At 47.8% G+C, this 20640-nt stretch overlaps 1 protein-coding gene across 6 annotated transcripts in view; it reads left to right on the top strand.

The window, feature by feature from the left end:
- Positions 1–20640, top strand: part of TMEM120B (transmembrane protein 120B) — a 52240-nt gene that overhangs the window by 14201 nt on the left and 17399 nt on the right. For all 6 annotated transcript variants that reach the window (XR_006209857.1, XR_006209859.1, XR_006209856.1 and 3 more), the window contains exons 2-6: positions 3012–3130; positions 4788–4904; positions 8768–8827; positions 9490–9585; positions 14898–14987. Coding sequence is in view for 1 of the 6 variants with exons in the window: in XM_042962019.1 (XP_042817953.1) it covers positions 3012–3130; positions 4788–4904; positions 8768–8827; positions 9490–9585; positions 14898–14987 (482 nt within the window). In the remaining 5 variants the exon portion in view is untranslated. The remainder of the gene's footprint in view (positions 1–3011; positions 3131–4787; positions 4905–8767; positions 8828–9489; positions 9586–14897; positions 14988–20640) is intronic.

The raw sequence follows: 20640 nt of genomic DNA, 5'->3' as shown, positions 1-20640 counted from the left end.
AAGAATACATAGAAAAAGGTCTAGAAGAAACTAGTAACAGTAGTTACCTCTGGAGAAGGGGGAGAAGACAGGATGGGGGATATTCATAGCTGACTGTAGCTGTAGCTGTAGTGTTTTAATTTTTAACGAGGATAATGTCTTCATGTTTTACCTTGAAATTAAATGTTAATTTAAGCCCAGGAGGGCCTGGTGAGCATCTGGCTGCTGATGTTGCAGTCTTGGTCTTATCTTTCCGTAGTGGGACCCAGCACCAAAGAGAGCCAGGAGGTAGCATGGCCCTTAATCTCCCAGGAGACTCAGCTGGTGTTTCAGGGGACTTTTGGTCCAGAGGCCCCACATTCTCAAAGTCTGTGTACTCTATTTGGGGTATTTCTGCCCCCATCCTTCCTGTCCAGTTCTAGAGGGTTTCCTTTGTTACTAGCAGATTAGTTGAACATAGAGGGCTGTTTGGGCACTGAGGAATTCAAAAGTGAATAAATTACAGCCTCCTTCTGTACAGATTACTTGTTCATTACAGATAGGAAGCTGGTCACTGTAAGTGGAGAAAGCAGTGGACAGAGACTTTCCCAGGCAATCAAAGTTAACATCACAGACACCGTGTCCCTCCTGATAGGAGACACGGAGGACACAGAGTCACTCTAATGGCATTTCTGTCCCAAATGCATAACCAAAGTCCATTCATGAGGAAATACCTGACAAACTCAGATGGGGGGACATTCTTCAAAACAACTGGACTGAACCCTTTTAAAATGTCCATGTCATGAAAGACAAAGGAAAGTTGAGGAGCTGTTGTAGACTGAAGGAGTCTAACGAGATACAATGATTTGATCATTGTACTGTGAGTGTGTAAGAGAATGTCGTGTTCTTAGGAAATATGCACTGAAGTATTTAAGAGTAAAGAAGCATGTTGTCTACAGTCAACTCCCAAATGGTTTAGTAAGGAGTAGGCAAACTTTTTTGGCAGAAAGGCTAGGTAATGAGGATTCTAGGCTGTGGCGGGCCATATGGTCTGTGTCACAACAACTCGCTCTGCTGATGTAGCGCCAGAGTAGCCACGACAATATGTAAATGAACGGGTGTGGCTGTGCTCCAATAAAGTTTATTTATGGATAGTGAAATTTCAATTTCATATACTTTTCACGTGTCATGAAGCATTCTTCTTTTGAGTTTTTTCAACCAGGCAAAAATCATTCTAGCTTACTGTCCATACAAAATCTGGTGGCTGGATTCGGCCTGTGGGTTATAGTTCACTGATGCCTGAAATAGAAGAAGAACGCACACACACACGATAAAGCAAATACGTATGGCATAATGCTAACCGTAAATCTGGGTGAAGGGTACAGGGGAGTTCTTTTTATTCTTCTTACAGTTCTTTAGCAAGTTTGGAATTATTTTAAAGTAAAAAGTTAGGGGCACCTGGGTGACTCAGTCGTTGAGTGCCCGACTCTTGGTTTCAGCTCAGGTCATGATCTCATAGTTTGTGGATGCGGGCCCCATGTCGGGTTCTGTACTGTCAGTGTGGAGCCTGCTTGGAATCCTCTCTCTCCCTCTTTCTTTGCCCTTCTCCTGCTCGAGTGCTCTCTCTCTCTCAAAAAAATAAATTAAAAACAAGAAAATGTTTAAAATAAAATAAAAAGTTAAATAAACAGCATGATTTTCCTCCCTGGGGGGCCCAGGAAGGAGAGGTTGAGGATACTGTGTAAATTCGGGGGAACAAACCCTCTCATCTCAGGGCCAAGGGAGACTTGCTCATAGTGTTCTTTGATGATGTTCCTCACTGTTATTTGTTCACTTCACTGCCTTCACTTCTTCCTTATTTTCTGGCTTAACTGTCATGTCTAGAGACCCCACTTGGCAGATGTGAGAGTTTGGGCTCTGGCCTCATCCTTTAACTGTCCTCTTTTTCTCTCCCTCTGCTAAATACATTTCACCACCACCCAAGAAAACAGATGCTTTAAATATGTTCGTTGGGTTATTGTTTTTTTAGTGTCATGGTCCCTGTCCCTAATAGTTTCCTCCAAATTGTTGGTGTTTGTCTTAGATTATCAGAACTCTAGAGGGAAAGGGTTGTTTCTCTGCATATGTTGGGGTGTAATGTTGGGGGAGGTGCCCTGTGGCAGTGTGATGGAGAAGTTCCTGTGTTCATTCTCCCTGCACTGGGAAGTCTCTTGTATTTCCCCTGGCCTTATGGCCCTGAATGTTTATTTCCAGATGCTGGCTTTATTGGAGTGACTGTGCCTGGGGTAGGGAGGGCTAGCTTTACGGGAAGAGGTATGTCCTTTTAGTTGACTTAGCAAGAACTCTCTTCATTGCTAGGATCAGAAACCCAACTCAGATTGGCCTAAGTGAAAAGGAATTTATTAAATCATATAATGAAGAGCATTACATTCAGACCTGGTTAAATCTAAGGGCTGAAATGATGCTGTGAGAATGCTGTCTTGTACCCTGTTGCAATTATATTTGTGTTTGGCTTCATTTGCTCTGCAGCCCCAGGTGTACTTTTTACCAGATTAGCAAACCCACAAGGAGGGCATTTCTAAACCAATACTTCAGCCAAAGTCCCCAGACTGACCTCATTGGCCCAAATAAGCCACGTGTCTGCCTCTGAGCCAGTCAGTGGCCAGGGGATTGGAGGATACTGATTGGCCAGACCTAGGTCACATGACTGCTCCCGGCATGGAGACTCTTAGCTCTAGTCAAACCAACTGGGCCAAGAATTGACAAGAGGTGGCCTCTCAAAGGCATTTTTTGGTTGCCTTTACCATTAGGAAGGATAGAACCTGTCTAGGGGGAAAAAAACAACAACAAAACATTGGTTCCTTACACAAGTGCTGTGCCATGCTGCCTTTCCTAATTCCAGCCCCAGTTTTGTAAGCCACATCTCTGATAGTGGTAGTTGTATCATCTCAGCTGCCAAACTGACTTCCGTAGTCATGTCCTATGAAACAAACTATGAAAAACGTCCCATTCGTGTTCTCCCATACACCCTGCTTGGGGTCTCTATCCCTCAGGAAACCCACAGGATCTACAGGCAGAAGCTGGAGGAGCTGACTTCACTCCAGACTTTGTGTAGTGGCTCTATCAACAAGCAGAAGACGCGACTAGAGGACTTGAAGCACACACTCCAGAGGTAGGTGAGGCTGCAGCGCCCCTGGTTTTAAGGGCTAGAAACCCAACTCAGCTGTCTTGAGCAGAGAATGGAAATTTTAGTGGAAAAATCCCAGGAGTAATTTCAGACATCACTGGATCCATGGGTCAAAAGATGTTTTTAGGATTTTTTTCCCCCCTCTGAATTCTGCCTTCCTCTAGATTGGCTTCACTCTCAGGCCGACTGTCCCGTTATGGTCACCGAGATGGCCACCAGCAGTGCCAGACTTGTGTCTTCCAGCCATACTTCCTATTGGTTTGGTTACCCCAGCAGAATAACTTGTTTTTCCAGCAAGAGTTCTGGATGTGATCCTCATTAGCTGGAATTGGTCACGTGCCCATTTGTGAACTAATCACTGAGACTCTGGTTAGGCAAGACTAGGTCATAGGCTTAGTTTATGGACCTGGGGAATGGGACAGCCTTACTTGAACTATATGGAAGGGGAAAGAGGATGAGAGAGAGTTCCCTAGAGGAAAGTTGTTATAGGTCTCTGGTGTAGGTGGTGGGAAGTCTGGTATCCCCGGGGGGGGACATACTTAAGCTCATGATTTAGTTCAGTTCTTGAGGCCACGATCATATGTCCACTTTCCGATTGATCCTCACGTCCTCATGGTTTGGAAATTGCTCTCATCCCTCATAGGTGAAGGAGCCCAGTGAATGCTGTGATCCCCAGGCAGGCAGGGAGACTGAGGCTCTGAGTGGCTTATCCCAGTATACTTAGCTGGGATTCCATATCATAGTGTGTAACTCCTGGTCCATTTTTCCCTTCCCTTGTGGACAGTTTTTGCAAAGGTTGCTGGTTATATCTCTAGCCTTGGCTGACCATTTTGGAAATGGAGGCCCATTAGTCATGGAGTAGAGTATGGATGGTTCCATGTAATGATATCACCACTCTTGGAAAAACACATCTTACTGATGGTAAGATTCAATAGTCTTCATCAGGCTAGGATTTTTCAACCTTGGCACTGTTGACAGTTCTGCTGCAGGGTCTGTCCTGTGCATTATGGGATGTTTAGCAGCATCCCTCGCCTCTATCCCTGTTTGACAAACAAAATATTCCTAGACATTGCCAAGTGTTTCCAGTTGAGAACCATTGGGTTAGAAGGTTGACCCATGAGGGTGCCTACTATTCTGAGAGTGTGTCCACTGACTTGTTTTTCTAGTTTTATGAGTTAAATATCACCAAAGAATAACAGACAATGATCATTTAGCTGCTTTTACATTTAAAGCACTTTCCTGTCTGCCCTTCTCATAATCAGGCTATTCTTCTAGAATAGTAAGAAGTATGGTATTGCCTGTAGAGTCCATCGAGCTCATACTTGAGTATCAAGGACCATTCTAAATGTGTTGCTTTGCTTGTGCTCACTTAATCCTCACAACAGTATTGTCCATGAGGTAGGCCTGATGCTACTCCTGATTTTCAGGTATGGAAAATAAGGCAGGGAGGTTAAAGAACTTTCCCAAGGTCACAAGACTAGCAGGGACCCAGTGTCAAACCCACAGGGTGCAGAGGGAGAATTGAGGTTACAAGAAGCATTGAGATAGAAAGATGGGAGGGCAGTGCCCAGAGCTCCCGGATTCTTCCTCCAGTCTGAGTAACACGGCTGCTTCTCCTATGCCCACACTTCTGACCAAACAGCTACAAGCACCATGCGAGTCGGGAGGAGGCAGAGCTCATCCAGCAGATGAGTGCCAACATCAAGGAGCGGCAGAATGTCTTCTTCGACATGGAGGCCTACCTGCCCAAGAAGAATGGGTAGGAACTGGAAACATATCCCACCCCTGCTGCAGGCAGATGCGCAGGCCTAGAATACCTGGTCTGTGTGACTCCCACCTCCCTGTGGGGGCTTGAGGTTGAGGAGAAAGAAGGGAAGCAAGGGCAACAAAGAAAAGGAAGTTTCCTTATGTGTTCCTCCATGGAACAGGCGGGGATCTCAGAGTGAACTTCCTGGGAGGGCTTTGGCAAGGAACTAGATGTAAGATCTCGTTTCTAGCACTGGCCGCATGCCTGGGGCCACCCAAGGTCCAGAGGAAAGTTTTCTCCCAAAAAACAAACATTTATTTATTTATTTTTATTTTAAATTTCAGTATAGTTAACAGACAGCATTATATTAGTTTCAGGTATACAGTATAGTGATTTAATTCCATACATCACCCAGTGCTCATCACCTCAAGTGCACCCTTCATCCCCTTACCTATTCCCCACCCCCCCTCTGGTAACCATTAGTTTTTTTTCTCTGTAGTTAAGAGTCTGTTTCTTGGTTTCTCTCTCTCTCTCTCTCTTTTCCTTTGAGAACAAACATTTATTGAGTGCCTGCTGTATGCCTGGCATTGTGCTGGGGGCTCTTGAATTGTCTACAGCTTGGTGAGTCGGACCCAGATATCTGAATTCTACAAGGTTCAGAGACATAGCGGGTGTTTTGCTCAGGTGGCGCAGCCCAGGTTTGGATGTGAATACCCTGACTCCAGAGCTTGTGTTCTTTCCGTCTTCCTCCTTCGGAGAAGTCCCATCTCCTCCCTCAAGTGACATCACTCCCACCTGTTCCAGAGCGAGCAAGATCGAACAGCATTGTATCAAAACCTGATGCGGGCTCCCAAGTGTGCTCCCATCACTTCCCTCTGCCCTTTTTCCTGGTTTGGCCTAACTCAAAGTCAGAGCCCCTGTCAGGAGACTACTAGCCCTTTCACATTTGAAGTCATTCTTCTTGGCTTTTTTTTTTTTTTTTTTTTCTTTTTTTGGTGCCAAATTTGGTGAAAATCTCCCTAAGTTGGATGGTGATAATTTTCCATAGAATGAAACAGCATGACCCTCTTTTACAATGTGGCTCAGATCCTCTTTCCAAGCTCCAGTCTCCTCAGTCCTCCGTGCATTTTACACCAGTTGGCAATCTTTGGATTACAAATGTCCGAAAACCCAACTCAAAGTGCTTAAGAAAAAATAGGGGATTTATTGGCTCATGTAACTAAAAGGTCCAGATGTTGCTGTGGGTCTGGCCAGATCCTGCTGCTCAAATGATACTGTTAGGCTCTCTCTCTCTCTCTCTCAGTGAGCTTTCATTTTACTCTCTCTGCCAGTGTGTTTAGCTGGCCGGGGTTGCTCTGGGTTTGCATTCTGCCTGCTTAGCAATCCCAGTAAAGAAAGCATCTTTGTTTCTTAGTAGTTCTGGGAAAAATCCCAGGACCGAGTCTTATTGGCCTGTGACCAGTGTGTCCCATGACCATTATTGACCCAATCGGGGATGCACTGCTTTGATCGGCTAAGCCTGGCTCATGTGCCTTACCTTAGGGTCTGGGAGGAAAAGAGACTCTCTTTCAGGAAGTAGGGACTATATTGCTAGGCAAAAAACAACAGATGTTCTTTTCACATCTCTGCTTCAGTTACACCAGACTGGAAATGCCCCCTAGCACTTACTCATAGCTAGAAAGAAGACTCCTCTTTTCTCTTTTCTCTTTTCTCCTCTCAGCCTTCTACTCATCCTTCAAAGCCCAGTTCAGATGTTAATCACCTCAGTGAAGCCTTTCTAAAACCCCCTCTCCCTCTGCGGAATTAACCCTTATGAGATTTCATACATAACCTTTTATTTACACTTTTATTTGTGCATGAGAGTACAGGCTATTTTGTAACAAAAGCCCAATGATACAAGAGCTCAAACAAGCTGGAGGTTTCTGTCTCAAACATAACAGTCCAGAGGTGAGTGGGCCAAGAGTGGTGGGCTCGTGGGGTCATCTAGGGACTCAGGGTCTTTCCAGCACCAACTCACTGCTTCACCACCCTTCAGAGAGTTGTCCTCATCTGCATGAGCAGAGCTGGCGCGCACCATCACATCCTCAGGAAGTGGGGAAGAGTCAGGGAGTAGAGGGCAAGCAGATAACTTTATACGAAAAACAAAACAAAACAAAACAAACAATATTTGCCATTTCCCAGTGGAGCCAAAAACATAGATATTCAGTAACCCAGAAATTCCGCTCCTGTCTGCATAGCCAATGGAAGTGAGCACTTCTGTCCTCCAAAAGACACGTATAAGAGTGTTGACAACAAAGACGCCAGACACAAAGGCTACATATTACACAAGTCTTTTTAGAAATTTTTTTTTTTAGTGTTTATTTATTTTTGAGAGACACAGAGATACAGAGCACGATCAGGGGAGGGGCAGAGAGAGAGAGAGAGAGAGAGAGAGAGACAGAATCTGAAGCAGGCTCCAGGCTCTGAGCTGTGAGCACAGAGCCCGACGTGGGGCTCGGACTCATGAACGGTGAGATCATGACCTGAGCTGAAGTTGAACGCTTAACCAACTGAGCCACCCAGGCGCCCCCACATGAGTCTTTTTATATGAAATGTCCAGAACAGGCAAATCCATAGATGTAAAGTAGGTTAGTGGTTGCCACGTGCTGGCAGGGGAGGGAGGAAAGGGAGTGACTGCTGATGGGTCCGGGCTTTCTTTGGGGATGATGAAGATGTTCTAGAATTAGGTAATGGTGATGGTCGTACAATGTTGGGAATATACTGTAAATCATTAAATTGTGTACTTTAAAAGGGGGATGTTATTGGGGTGCCTGACTGGCTCAGTCAGAGGAGCATATGACTCTTGATCCTGGGGTTGTGAGTTCGAGTCCCACGTGAAGTGTAAAGATTACTTAAAAAAAAAAAACTGTAAAAGGGTGATGTAATGGGGGTGCCTGCCTGGCTAAGTCAGAAGACCTTGTGACTTATGATCTCAGGGTTGTGAGTTTGAGCCCCACGTGGAGGGGGTAGAGATCACTTAAATACATAAAACCTTAACAAAAAAAGGGTGATGTTATGGTATGTGAATTACATCTCAATTAAAAAAAAAAAAAAAAAAAAAAAGAATGTTCAGAGCAGCTGTATTTCTATTAGCCAAAAACTGAAAACAACCTGAGTGTTCGTCAGTAGCAGAATGAATAAATAAGTTGTGGTATCTCCAGTCACTGGAATACTATGTATAGACAACTTGGATGAATCTCACAGACATAATATGGAGGGAAAGAAGCCAGGCATAAATATACTGAAGGTTATACCTCAGTTTTAAAAAGAGCCCTTTTTTTTTTTTTTTTTTTTTTTTTTTGGGACAGAGAGAGACAGAGCATGAACGGGGGAGGGTCAGAGAGAGAGGGAGACACAGAATCGGAAACAGGCTCCAGGCTCTGAGCCATCAGCCCAGAGCCTGACACGGGGCTCGAACTCACGGACCGCGAGATCGTGACCTGGCTGAAGTCGGACGCTCAACCGACTGCGCCACCCAGGCGCCCCAAAAAGAGCCCTTTTTAAATTGACCTAGAGATTGTATACATGCCTTCACCATATTGGCTGGAACTTAGTCATATGCTCACATTGGCTGCAAGGGAGCCTGGGAAATGTGGTCTGTCAGCCAGCTAAAATGGGGGGACAATGAGTTCGTCATGACTGTTGTATGTCACAGTTTTCACATTCTTTAGGTGATCATCATTCCCATTCCATGTGAGAATTTTACCAATGAGCTTAGCACCCTGTTTTCTACCACCAGTGCTCCATGTGTGCTTACTGAGTTTGAATGGTTTTGGGGGGCCCCCTCCCAGGGCTGTTAAGGAACACGGTGGCCCTCACAGGTATTTTCCTTCCAGGCTTTACTTAAACCTGGTCCTTGGCAATGTGAATGTGACCCTTCTCAGCAACCAGGCCAAGTAAGTATCTCAGATCCCCAGCTGGCATTAGGGAAGCCAGGCATTTTGTTCTTTCAACTCCGGAGAAATGAACGAAGCGAGAATTTTTGCGTAAATAAAGAAATACTAATAGTTGGGGCTCTGGCTCTTGGTCTTTCTGACACTCTCCTCCTCGTTGGGGGACCATCCTGGGAAGGTTCTTTCCCTCTTTTCACGCAGTCAGTACACTGGGTGAACAGAAGTGCCACTTCCCCATGAGAAATGGCTCCTGCCCCATTCCACTCCTTATCACACACAGTTCTCCTGGGAAGTAGGCAGTACTGTCATCTGAAATCAGTCAGTCCCAGGGGCAGTGCAGCCATGGTGTTTCTCTTGCGGTAGCTGGTTGGGAAGGAACCTGTGTCCACCCCCTGCCCATCCCTATCACAGGCCCAGAGACCTACCTGAGAGTCTAGCGACATGGGAGCTTTGCGCATTGGCCCCCGTTCTGTAATTGATCGTCACTATTAATTCAAGACCAGAGCTTTCCTTTGGTGGGATCAGAAGGTCCTTGTGGGCTGTGGGTAGTGGTAGGTGAAGGATCTGATGGGGCTGAGGATTCTGCCCCCAGATGGGATACAGTTATATTACTATAACTATAGTAATAGTTGTGTGACCTTTTCTGGGGGTGTCTATCAATGCAGATTTGCTTACAAGGATGAGTACGAGAAGTTCAAGCTCTACCTGACCATCATCCTGCTCCTAGGTGCTGTGGCGTGTCGATTTGTCCTTCACTACAGGTAACGGGAAGGTGGTGGTGTGTGTAGGCATGGAGTTGGTGGGGCGTCTCTCCTGCATCTGCAACGTTTGGTAGATTGTAGGTAGAGAAGAGCTGTTTCTCATGGGAAATGGCAGCCATGTCCACCCTACATCCATTCAACAAATATCTACTGAACAGCTATTGGAAGAGGCCTTATAACTAGTAGATAGGAAAGAGCCCAGTGGCACGCTGACATTGTGGAATGTTATTTGGCCATAAATAGGAATGAAGTACTGACACGTGCTTCGACATGGATGACCCTTGAAAACGTTATGCTCAGTGAAGTTAGAAAAGGCCACATATTGTATGATTCCATTTATATGAAATGTCTAGAACAGGCACATCTAGAGAGGCAGAAAGCAGATCAGTGGTCAGGAGCAGGGCGGAGGGGAAATGGGGGAGGGTACTGTTGATGGGTATAGGGTTTCTTTTGGAGTGATGAGAAGGTTCCAGAATTAGATGGAAGTCATGTGCAACCCTCTGACTATACTAAAACCTAATGAACTGTATACTTCGGAAGGGTGAATTTTATGGTATGTGAATTATATATCAATTATGAACAGAAAGAGAAAACAGGAAAGAAGGGAAGAAAGGAAAGAAAAAGGAAAATATCACAGACTGCCTGGGTTTGAATCTTGGCTTTGGGACTAACTGGCCGTTACCGTGAGCACGTTCCCTCTGGGAGCCTCAGTCTCCCCATCTGTAAAATGGGGGGGGGGGGACACCAGGCTGTGCGAGCTGCGTGTGGAGGGCTCTGCCCAGTGCCTGGCACCAGCGATGCCGGTGAGAGTGTCAGCCGCTGCTTTTGGAGCAGGTGGAAGCCATGCTGCTCTGAGAGGCTGCGGCCTGGCGGCTCAGGCTGCACTGCCTCATGGGGTTTCATTCCCCCCTCCCCTGCCCTGGCTTTTCTGCCCCGAGGGGAGGTAGCCAAGCACAACTTGGGCATTTGGCCCCGTGTCAGGGGTTTATTTCCTGGCAAGCGCTTGGCTGGGAGTCCGGTTGCTGGTCTGGCCACTTGAATGTCCAAACAAAGGCCCTTTGAGGTCCTGGGCCCGTGCCTGCCTGCCGCCTTGGGGCTGGCCAGGTTCCCCGGAGGGTAGAGGCTGCACACATCAGTACTGCCTGCTCACATGCCATTCTGGAAAGGATACAAGTACTTGATGTGCAACCAGATTCCCTTGCACTGGGACATCTAGGTCCCTCAAAAGGGCACACCAGTCGTATGTTGTCAAGTTCTAAAATTCAGTCTTCTCCCCATCCCTTTCTGTGTGCATTTCCTGGGGCTGTAGTAACAGTGCCTCGAACAGGATAGCTTGGAACAACAGAAATCTATTTTCTCACAGTTCTAGAGGCCAGAAGTCTGAAATCAAGGTGTGGGCAGAACCGTGCTCACTCTGAAGGGTCTAGGGGAGAATCCTGCCTTGACTCTTCCAGCTTCCTTGGCGTTCCTGACTTAAAGAAAGCTGTTCCCTTCCATTCTCAGCTTCATGTGCCTCAACCTTGTCCTGTCCTCCTTCCCTGTATGTCCCTGCGTTTCTCTTATGGCCTTCTTGTGAGGACGCCCGTCTCTGGAGTCAGGGTCCACCCTAACCCAGTATGACCGACCTTATCTTAATTAATTACATTTGCAAAGACCCCTATTTCCAAATAATATGACCTTCCAAATAAGGTCATATTCTGAGGTCCTGGGTGGATGTGAACTTTGAGGGAACTCTATTCAACCTAGTATACCTTCTTTGGGTTACAAATAGGACCAGGGAGGGGGGCTAGGCAGGCAGCTTATCTCTCTTCTTTTGCCCTCAGGGAAGCTTGCCCTGCTGTTTAACCTTGGGCAAACGACCTAACCTCTCGCCACCTCAGTTTCTTCACACAGAAAATGAAGATAGTGAGAGCTACACGGTAGAATGGTTGAGAGGACTGGATAGGTTATATCTGCAGTGTTTAGTGCCTGGCACATAAGTGCTGCCTAAGTGTGAGCAGTTGTGATTGCTGCCATCTTTTGTGCTGGAGGAGATCACAGCTTAATATCCAGTGCCCAAAGAGCAGGATTTTCTTTCCTTACTCTTGCCCCCTTGAGGTGGTTTCCTTGCTGGGTGCCCCACCCAAAGGCCCTTCCGTGGTGCCTCTAAGTCTGGAGCTGGGCATGGCTAACGTCCTTCAGAACCATGGGTTGTAGGTCCAGCTCTGCCACTCACAGATCGTGTGACCTTGAGTAGAGCCCTTGATCTCTCTGTGTGTGGTTCCTCGTCTTCCCCATGACCAGAGGACATCTGCCCATGTTGCCGGGCCCTTGGGAGGCTTTGCTGAGGCTGCTGGAGAGTGTGATGTCTCCTTCTTCCGCCTTCAGGCCAAGAGGCTGTGTCTAGTTAGAATTGTCCTCTATCAGGATTGGGTTTTGAAGCTGGTAGGAAAGAGGTGGTTGGGATTAAGCTTGGGTTGGTTGGGCTTGGGTTTGGATTTCACTCCTGGGCAGTTCATTTCCTCTCTCTCAATCTCAGTTTCCTCATCTATAAAATGGGAAGTTGTACCATCTTAGTTTGTGTTCCCCCAGAAGTAACCCAAGCACTCGAGCATTTGAGTGCCAGCAGTTTATTTGGGAGGTGATCCCAGGAAACATTGGTAGGGGAATGGGAAGTGAGACAGGAGGGGCTACGTGTGGGCATCTGGACTCCAGTGCTGCTGGAGAACTGGGGACAGCATGGAACATGCCTCAGTTATCCCACTTGAGGGGCGAAGGGGCAAGGGTATTTTTCTTCCTGCTGCTGTTGGTCAGGGGAGTTGAGGACTGCTTCCAGAGGGTGATAATTCCCCTTCCCTCCTGATCTGCCTCTCGCATCAGCAGAGTGAGCTCTGAGCCCAGGCATGCCAGGAGTTGCAGGTTCTGGCTGTTGGGAGTTCTATAGACGGGCACAGACGCAGTAAATGCACCTGCACAAGAAGCAGTCCTGTAGGGCTGTTCGAAGACACAGACAGGTCATCCATGTCAAGTGCCTGCCCCATTGCAAGTTCCCAGTAATTAGCACTGGCCTGGTGTGGCAGCCTGAAGGCGTGCACGTTCTAATCCTCAGAATCTGCAAATATACTACCTTACATGGCAAAACATCTTTGCAGATAGGTTAAGCTAAGGATCTTGAGAAGAGATTATCCTGGATTATTCAGTGGCCCCAGTGTAAGTACAAGAGTCCTTAGAAGAGGGAGATAGGAGGGTCCGAGTCAGAAGCGGAGGTCAGTGATGCAGTGCCACAAAACAAGGAATGCAGGCGCCTCAAGAAGCTGGAAAAGGTAAGGAAATGGATCCTCCCCTACGGCCTCCAGAAGGAGCCCAGCCCTGCTGACCCATTGCAGACTTCTGACCTCCAGAACTATAAGGAAATAAATGTATGTTGCTTTAAGCCACTAGGTTTGTGGTCATTTGTTACAGCAGCAACAGGAAGCTCATACATTTTGTCAGAGCAGGCCGAGGCCAGCACCTCAAGCATGTCCCTAACGCGCTGGGGCCATAAAACTTTACTCCATTCTTCTCTTTACTGACAAGATATAGGAAAGGACCAATGAAAAATATCCTGGTAACCCGGACTCACTCCTGGGCCTGCCTCTTGTTTGGAGGCGAGCTCAGAAGTCAGTATCTAAGTGACTCTGCACTGGGGAGGCCGACCCCACCCCAACACCCTGTTCAAGTAAGCCTTTGATTTCCTCGGAGTTAAGCATCTGAGACTCATTTATCAGCCTTTGGGTACTCTGTGATACTTCCAAAATTATAACCGGGAACGTATGTAGCCCTTCCTATGCCTCAGGCACTGTTCTACACCCTGCATGTGTGAAACTCAGCCGATGCTCATAGCGGCCTACACGGGAGCTGCTGGTACTCTCTCTGCTCCAGGGGGGGCAGTGATGGCACGGTGGGGGGGATTACCAATGTGCCCCCGGTCCCACAGCGGGAAAGAGGCAGAGCTGGGATTTGAACTCAGGCCCCGAGTTTCCAGAGTGTGCTCCTGGCCCTCCTGAGACCGCCTCTGCAGACGATGGTTCAGGAGGGCTTGGGGTGGAAAGTCTGTCATCTGTGACCACAAAACAGGGTCACATAGCTTGAAAGACACCTTCCAACTTCTACTTATTGTTGGAGTCACACTCTTTCATTTCCCTCCTGGGGTTATCATAGTTGTCCCCATAGTTGTCAGAGACAGGAATGGAGGAGATTGGAAGTGTTCTCCCTCCCATGTGCAGATGGATGGCGCCCCGTACAGTCACTTCTGTTCCCACGCTGAGTGGATGTGGAGGGCACTGGCAGCTACCGAGGCGCTTCCCTTTGGGGTGGAAGATAAAGCCTTCATTAGCATCAGGGGCAGGGGAGCCCTCCAAGGGGCTGTCTGTTGCCGGCTCTGTCCCAGGACCCTTCACCCAGGAATGTTCAGGTAGGGGGTCGGCCTTTGCATTTTACAGACAGCAGAGCTGAGGCCGGACAGGTCTCTGACAGGGTCACACACAGCATGTCTGCAAGCTCTCCACCCTGACCAGGCCACAGCTCTGTTCTGTCCACCTTGAAGACTTGCTCCGCCCAGCTCTGGTACCACAGAGGAGGCCGGGAGTTCTTAAGTTCATCTTACAGACGAGATTTAGGCCGTAAGAACTGTTTTGTAAGTGCAACGAAGTTTAAAGATGGTTTAAGGGGACAGAGGGAATTTACATTTTGAGGCTGTAGACAGTCTAAAAATAAAGTATTAGAGGGGCGCCTGGGTGGCTCAGTTGGTTGAGCGTCCGACTTCGACTCAGGTTATGATCTCACGGTTTGTGAGTTCGAGCCCCGCGTCAGGCTCTGTGCTGACAGCTCAGAGCCTGGAGCCTGCTTCGGATTCTGTGTCTCCTCCTCTCTCTGCCCATCCCCCGCTTGTGCTCTGTCTCTTAAAAATAAATAAATAAATGTAAAAAAAAATTTTTTAATAAACTATTAGGTTTTCTACTTAGAGTCCTGTTGCCATTCCACCAAAAATTTCACATCAGACAGTGAGAATTTAGAAGGGAGAGAGGGTGCCCTAGGCTGAGTGCTCAGGGAGGGAGAGGAAACCAGCTAGAGCCCTAAAGGTGGGTTGGATTTCGGTAGAAAGGTGAGGGAGACAGGCCCTCCAGGTGGAGGCCAGGCTTCCTCTGCCTTGCCCAGGATCAGCACGAGTTTCCAGAGGCACGCCTGGTAGGCAGCACTCATCCTGGTGTGCTTGTTCTGTTGCAGCGCGGGTGGGAGATCTGTGCCCGGTTCTCATGCCTGCTCTCCTCCCCGGGGTTGTTTCTTTCCACCAGGGTGACTGACGAAGTTTTTAACTTCCTGCTGGTGTGGTATTACTGCACCCTGACAATCCGGGAGAGCATTCTCATCAGCAATGGCTCGAGGTAACGGGGGACCTGGCTTTGTGGGGGGGGATAGGGGGAACCAAAGGGAGATCTGGAATGGATGCAGGGGAGGGCTGTCACCCCCAGCCTGTATTCCCTTCCTCCTCAGAGGGGGCGGGGGGTTGTCCGTGACTGTTCAGATCCAGGGAGGAGGGAAAACATGTCTGCTGGTGCAGTGTCACTCGCCATGGTCAGTCTCTTGCTTACAAAAAACTAACTCAAATGGGTTTAACACAACAAGAAGTTTATTTTCTCGTATCAAGGAACAGGTCTGTTGGGACTGACTTCAGGCCAAGCTTAATCCAGGTACTTAGACAATGTTATCAGGACCCGCTTTCTCTCCACCCTTCACCTCTGCCTTCTAGTATGATGTCTTCATTCTCAGGCTCCATGTAGAAGCACCTGGGAGCTCCAGGCTCAAGTCTTTGTTTCTAGCATTCTCAGCAAAATAGGGCACATCACTTTCTTCCAAGAGCCTCACTGGGTCCCATTGGCACTTGCTGAATCATGTGCCTGTCTGTGCACCAATCACTGTGGCCAGAGAATGCATGGCTGTGATTGGCCAGGCTTGAGCCTCATGCCTGCCCCTACAGCTTAGGAGCTGAGTGTCAGGAGGGGAGTGGTTCCCCAGAGGAAAATTGGGATACTGTCACCATGAGGATGAATGGATTCTGGTGACAGGAGTGACTGGTCCCCACCCCACCCCCCCACCCCCCCGCCCCGGGAGATAGGGAGGATGGAGAACATGTGGTAACGGCCTTGGTTCAAACCTGCTTTGTTACCCAGCTGGTGCTGAGGAGGAAGACAGCCAGGCTGGGAGTGAGGGTTCCAGAGTTCTAGTCCCAGTGCTATTCCTGAGCAGCTCTGTGACCCTGGGCAACTGATGTCCACTCTCTGGGCTATTTCACAGCCCCCTGGGGGAGTGTGTCTCAGGGTTGCTGAGTGAATCAAGACACTTGGGGCTCCCCATCACTGAGGGCCTCCTATGCCAGGAGCCCTGCTATTTTCTCATTCTCCTTCCTACCCCCACCTGTCTCTGAGCTGAGACCACGACTTGCCACCTGCAGGACCCATTTTCCACAGGTCTGATTCCTTTTTGGGATGGCCGTTTTCATCTCTGTGTGCCATGCTTGCCCCTATTTTCCCCTGAAACAGGAAGTAACAACCGCCCAACCCCTCCCTGCTTCTTCCCCTCTGGACACCACTAAGGAACTGTCATGAACTGTGTGTGTCAGATTGGGGGGGTGTCTGCAAACTCCTAAATAATTTGCCACCTTTTCACTTTCTGCCCAGTGGTCTCTTATGGCAGATCCCTGCCCTGCCGGGCCTTAGCCTGCATGTAGAGCCCAGAGGTAAGGAGCAGGGGAACAGCGAATTTTAGGTATACAGCCCTGCAGCATGTAGCCCTTTAGAAAAAAAGATCAGTGTTTCTCAAACTACACTTGTTTTTTACCCACCCTCTCCATTTTTGCCTTTTCCATGTATCATCTGGTTGATAATGTTCACATTTTAAATCAACCTCTCCTTTTTTTTTAAACTTCAATAAATATTAGTTTATTTTAGAAGGAAATTTTATTTCATCACCATACATGGAAAACCAGCATCAGTCGCAGGAAGGAGGAAGTAGTGTAAAAATATCCTTTTGTTTTCCTTGTATAAGTTATTGAAGTCAATTATTTTTGCTTCCGGAAGGCTCTGAGCCTGAGGCCTGCCATCTCTCTCTTCGTGTGTGTACATGAGTGTGAAAAGGGAGATTTTTGGACCTGAGAGGCATTAAAGAGACTCTCCCGGACTTACTCAGGAGAATAAAGAGAACTAAAGAGATGCCCTTTCCCCACACAGTTCAGTAGCATCTAGTGCGACCCCCAGGTGTCATCTAAAACTTGATATACACACCCCAAGCTTTGGGAAACACTGAAGTGAAAAATCTCATCAAATAAATAACACTCATAGTCTTCCTTAATTGTAGTGAATAGTATCTTTCTGCTTTTGGGTGTCATTGGAGGGGAGCCAGGGTGGTAGATAGTGGGGAAAGGGGGCCGGGGCAAGTGGCAAAGTCTTCTTGGTCATGAGTTCTCTTTCTGTTGTCATGGGCTTGCTGTCAGTCTTACAGTTTTATCCTTCTGATGGACTCTAAGAGTCTTCAGAGGCATGCTACATCTCTAACAGTCACTAACACTTTAGTAAGAGTTACTCTGGTCACCTCTTTATCTAGTGTGACAAGCTGTGGATGGGGCGGGGGGAGAGGCGTTACCAGAGAGAAAGGAACAGGACTGAGTGGAGGTCCCTGCAAGTGTGGGTCACACCAGGAAAGTGGGGAGGGGGACACAGGGGGGTAGAAGTGGGGTTCCAAAGCCAAGTCTCATTCGCCTAACACTTCAGCGGGTATCTCAAGTTGTAATGGGACTGTTCTTCTGGGCCTGTCTTCTGCTGTGACCTGGGGCAGGGGTTTGGATGTGGTGAGGGCTGGGATCTGGAATGGGTGGGGTGGGTTTGGTGCTTTATCTTCTGGAATGACTTTGGAGCTGTGGTTCATTAGCTCAGTTAGTGCAATAAGCAAATCAAGTTCCTTTGCAAATCCTGCAAATGAGGGAAAACCACCAGATAGGAGTAAACCTGAGGGGGAAACATATATAAGCATACCTTGTCTAATTGCACTTCGCAAACATAGTGTTTTTTATAAATTGAAGATTTGTGACAGCCTTGTGCCGAGCAGGTCTATCGGCATCATTTTTCCAACAGCATTCGCTCATTTGGTGTCTCTGTCACATTTTGCTAATTCTTTCAGTATTTAAAACTTTTTTCATTATTATTATATTTGTTATAGTGATCTGTGATCAGTAATTAAAATTTGCTGAAAGCTCAGATGATGGTTAGTATTTTTTTAGCAATATATATTTTTTAAATTAATTTTTTATTAAAAAAATTTTTTTTAATGTTTATTTATTTTTGAGAGACACAGGGACAGAGTGAGAGCAGGGGAGGGGCAGAGAGAGAGGGAGACACAGAATCCAAAGCAGGCTCCAGGCTCTGGGCTATCAGCACAGAGCCCAACATGGGGCTTGAACCCACGAACTGTGAGATCATGACCTGAGCCGAAGCCAGATGCTTAACTGACTGAGCCACCCAGGCCCCCCTAATTTTTTTTTTTAAACATTTATTCATTTATGAGAGAGAGAGCACAAGCAGGGTAGGGGCAGAGAGAGAGGGAGACACAGAATCTGAAGCAAGCTCCAGGCTCCAAGCTGTGAGCACAGAGCCCAATGTGGGGCTCAAACTCAAGCTGTGAGATCATGACCTGAGCTGAAGCCGGACGTTTAACCGACTAAGCCACCCAGGAGCCCCACAATATATTTTTAAATGAGGGTATATACATTGTTTTGTTTTGTTTTGTTTTGTTTTTATTTAAATTTTTTTTTAATTTTAGAGTATGAGCAGGGGAGAGGGGCAGAGGGAGACAGAGAATCTTAAGCAGCTTCACGGTCAGCACAGAGCCTGACACAGGGCTCGATCTCAACAACCCTGAGATTGTGACCTGAGCGAAATCAAGAGTTGGGTGCTTGACCAACTGTCTGAGCCACCCGGGAGCCCCTGTGCATTGTTTTTTTAGACCTGCTTTTGCACACTTAACTAGACTACAGTACAGTGTAAACATAACTTCTATAGGTACTGGGAAACCAAAAACTTCACTTGACTTGCTTTATTGTGACATTTGCTTTGTTGCAGTGGCCTGAAAGTGTACCCACAATCTCTCTGAAGTATGCCTGTGTATTAATAGTTCAAGGCGTTAAAACTGGCTCAGTGTTAACAGTCCTTCTCCCCATTCTGTTCTGCTGCTGCACTGGCCAGCATCACAACAAATCAACAATCTCACAGGAAAGAGCTCTTTCCTCGGAAGATCCTTTCCTCGGAAGATCCAGTTGTAATTTTGAGACTGATTTCTGATTGTCTGGGCTGAGGTCATATGCTCATCCCTGAGCCAATCACTGTGGCTGAAGGGATGTAGAGCCCCGATTGCCTGGCTGTGAGTCATGTGCCCAGTTATATCCCTCAGCTCCCTTTCAACCACCCAGATGGAGTGTGGGGATGAGGTGGTTCACCAAAGGAAGGGCCTGGCGTGAAGCCAGCATGCAGGGAGGATGGGGGTGTGCAGGGGGTTGGGGGTGGTGATTGACAGAGAGGCAAAACAGCAGATGTCCTTTATAGTTAGTTCTGGGCCAGAATAAGTAATGAATCAGGGATCGTGTTAGCTTTCTTGGCCAGCCGGCCCATGGGTGCTTGGTTCCAACTGGCTGTTGTAGGGGCCTTTCCTAGGATAAAGACTAGGGGTGGCCAGGAGGGAGGGATCCTCAAAGTGGAAGCTAGCTCTTTCCCCTGACTGCCCACATGACCCAAGCTCAAAGCCAGAAACAGCCTGTGATTGAATAATTGCTGGTGCCTGTAGATTGTGCACACGTGTAAATGTGGCTGAGGTGGTCCTAAAGAGAGGACTGTGGTCTCCTCGGGCACCATCCCCAGACACTGGGCCACGCCTCCTACATTGTGGCTATGTGTATACCACTCTTCATTGGGTATCTACTGTCTGTACATTAAAAAGCCCATTAACCCCTACAAACTTTATTTCTGTGGCAAAACAGGCCCAAAGAGTGAGTAATGGGTGCAGGTTTCTTTTGGGGTGATAAAAATGTCCTAAAAATGATTGTAGTCACGGTTGTGCAGCTGTGTGAATGTCCTGAAAACCACTGACTTGTGGATCCACTAAGTGGATGACATGTATGATAATCTGAATTGAATCACAATAAAGCAGTTGCACGCACACACACACACACACACACACACACACAGGGCACAAAACCAGCCCAGCACCCTGGAGAGTGCAGATAGATGAGGGGGCTCGTGAACGCCATGCCAGGGAAGAAGCAGTTTCTAGCCTTTCCTAGTGCATCTGAGCAGTGCTTACTTATTGGGGGCACCTGTCAGAGCTGGGCTTTGGGCACTGTGAGCTGTGGACTGAGAGCTGCTGCCCAGCCAGGCTTGCTGCATACATGCTGCGTCTCTGGCTGCTCCCACACCGGGAGGGGGCATTCTCGGGGGGGGGGGGTTGGGGAAGAAGACAAAGGGGCACTGGGTTTGCCAAGCCTCAAGGGCTTGTGTGTGTGGCTCTGCAGAGAACTTGGGGAGAAGTGGTTCCGGAGAGGCTTCTTGGGTGCTCTGCAAGCTGAAAGTCTGCAGATGGGGCTAACTGCCTTTTCTATCAGAAAATTAGAGCCAGGGGTCCTTGTAGACTCTGACAGGCAATACAGGGACATTGGGAGGGGGAGTCTGGGCACAAAGAAGTGGGTGGATGTCTCGTCCTGCACCTGCATGCTGGTGGCGTCTAGACCAGCTGCTGCTTCATCGGCCATACCTCCTGGACATCACTTCATTCGTTTCAGCATCTATTGAGTGCCTAATGTTTACCAGGTGCTGTTAGTGCTAGGCATAAAGAGTCACCTAAGACCTTGTTCCTAACCATAACCCTTGAGGCATCCACAGGCCATGCCTGAGCCCCTAATTTATGTCCAGGTCTATTGTGGGATTGCAAAGAGGAGAGATGAGTAAGATCCAGTCCCTGCTTGTAGGATGTCTGCATCTGATTAGAAGGTTTTAAGAC

Source organism: Panthera tigris, chromosome D3, assembly GCF_018350195.1.
Source record: "Panthera tigris isolate Pti1 chromosome D3, P.tigris_Pti1_mat1.1, whole genome shotgun sequence".
Lineage (NCBI taxonomy): Eukaryota > Metazoa > Chordata > Mammalia > Carnivora > Felidae > Panthera > Panthera tigris.
Note: the sequence above shows the minus strand (reverse complement) of the source record. Positions and strands in the feature narration are given on the sequence as shown.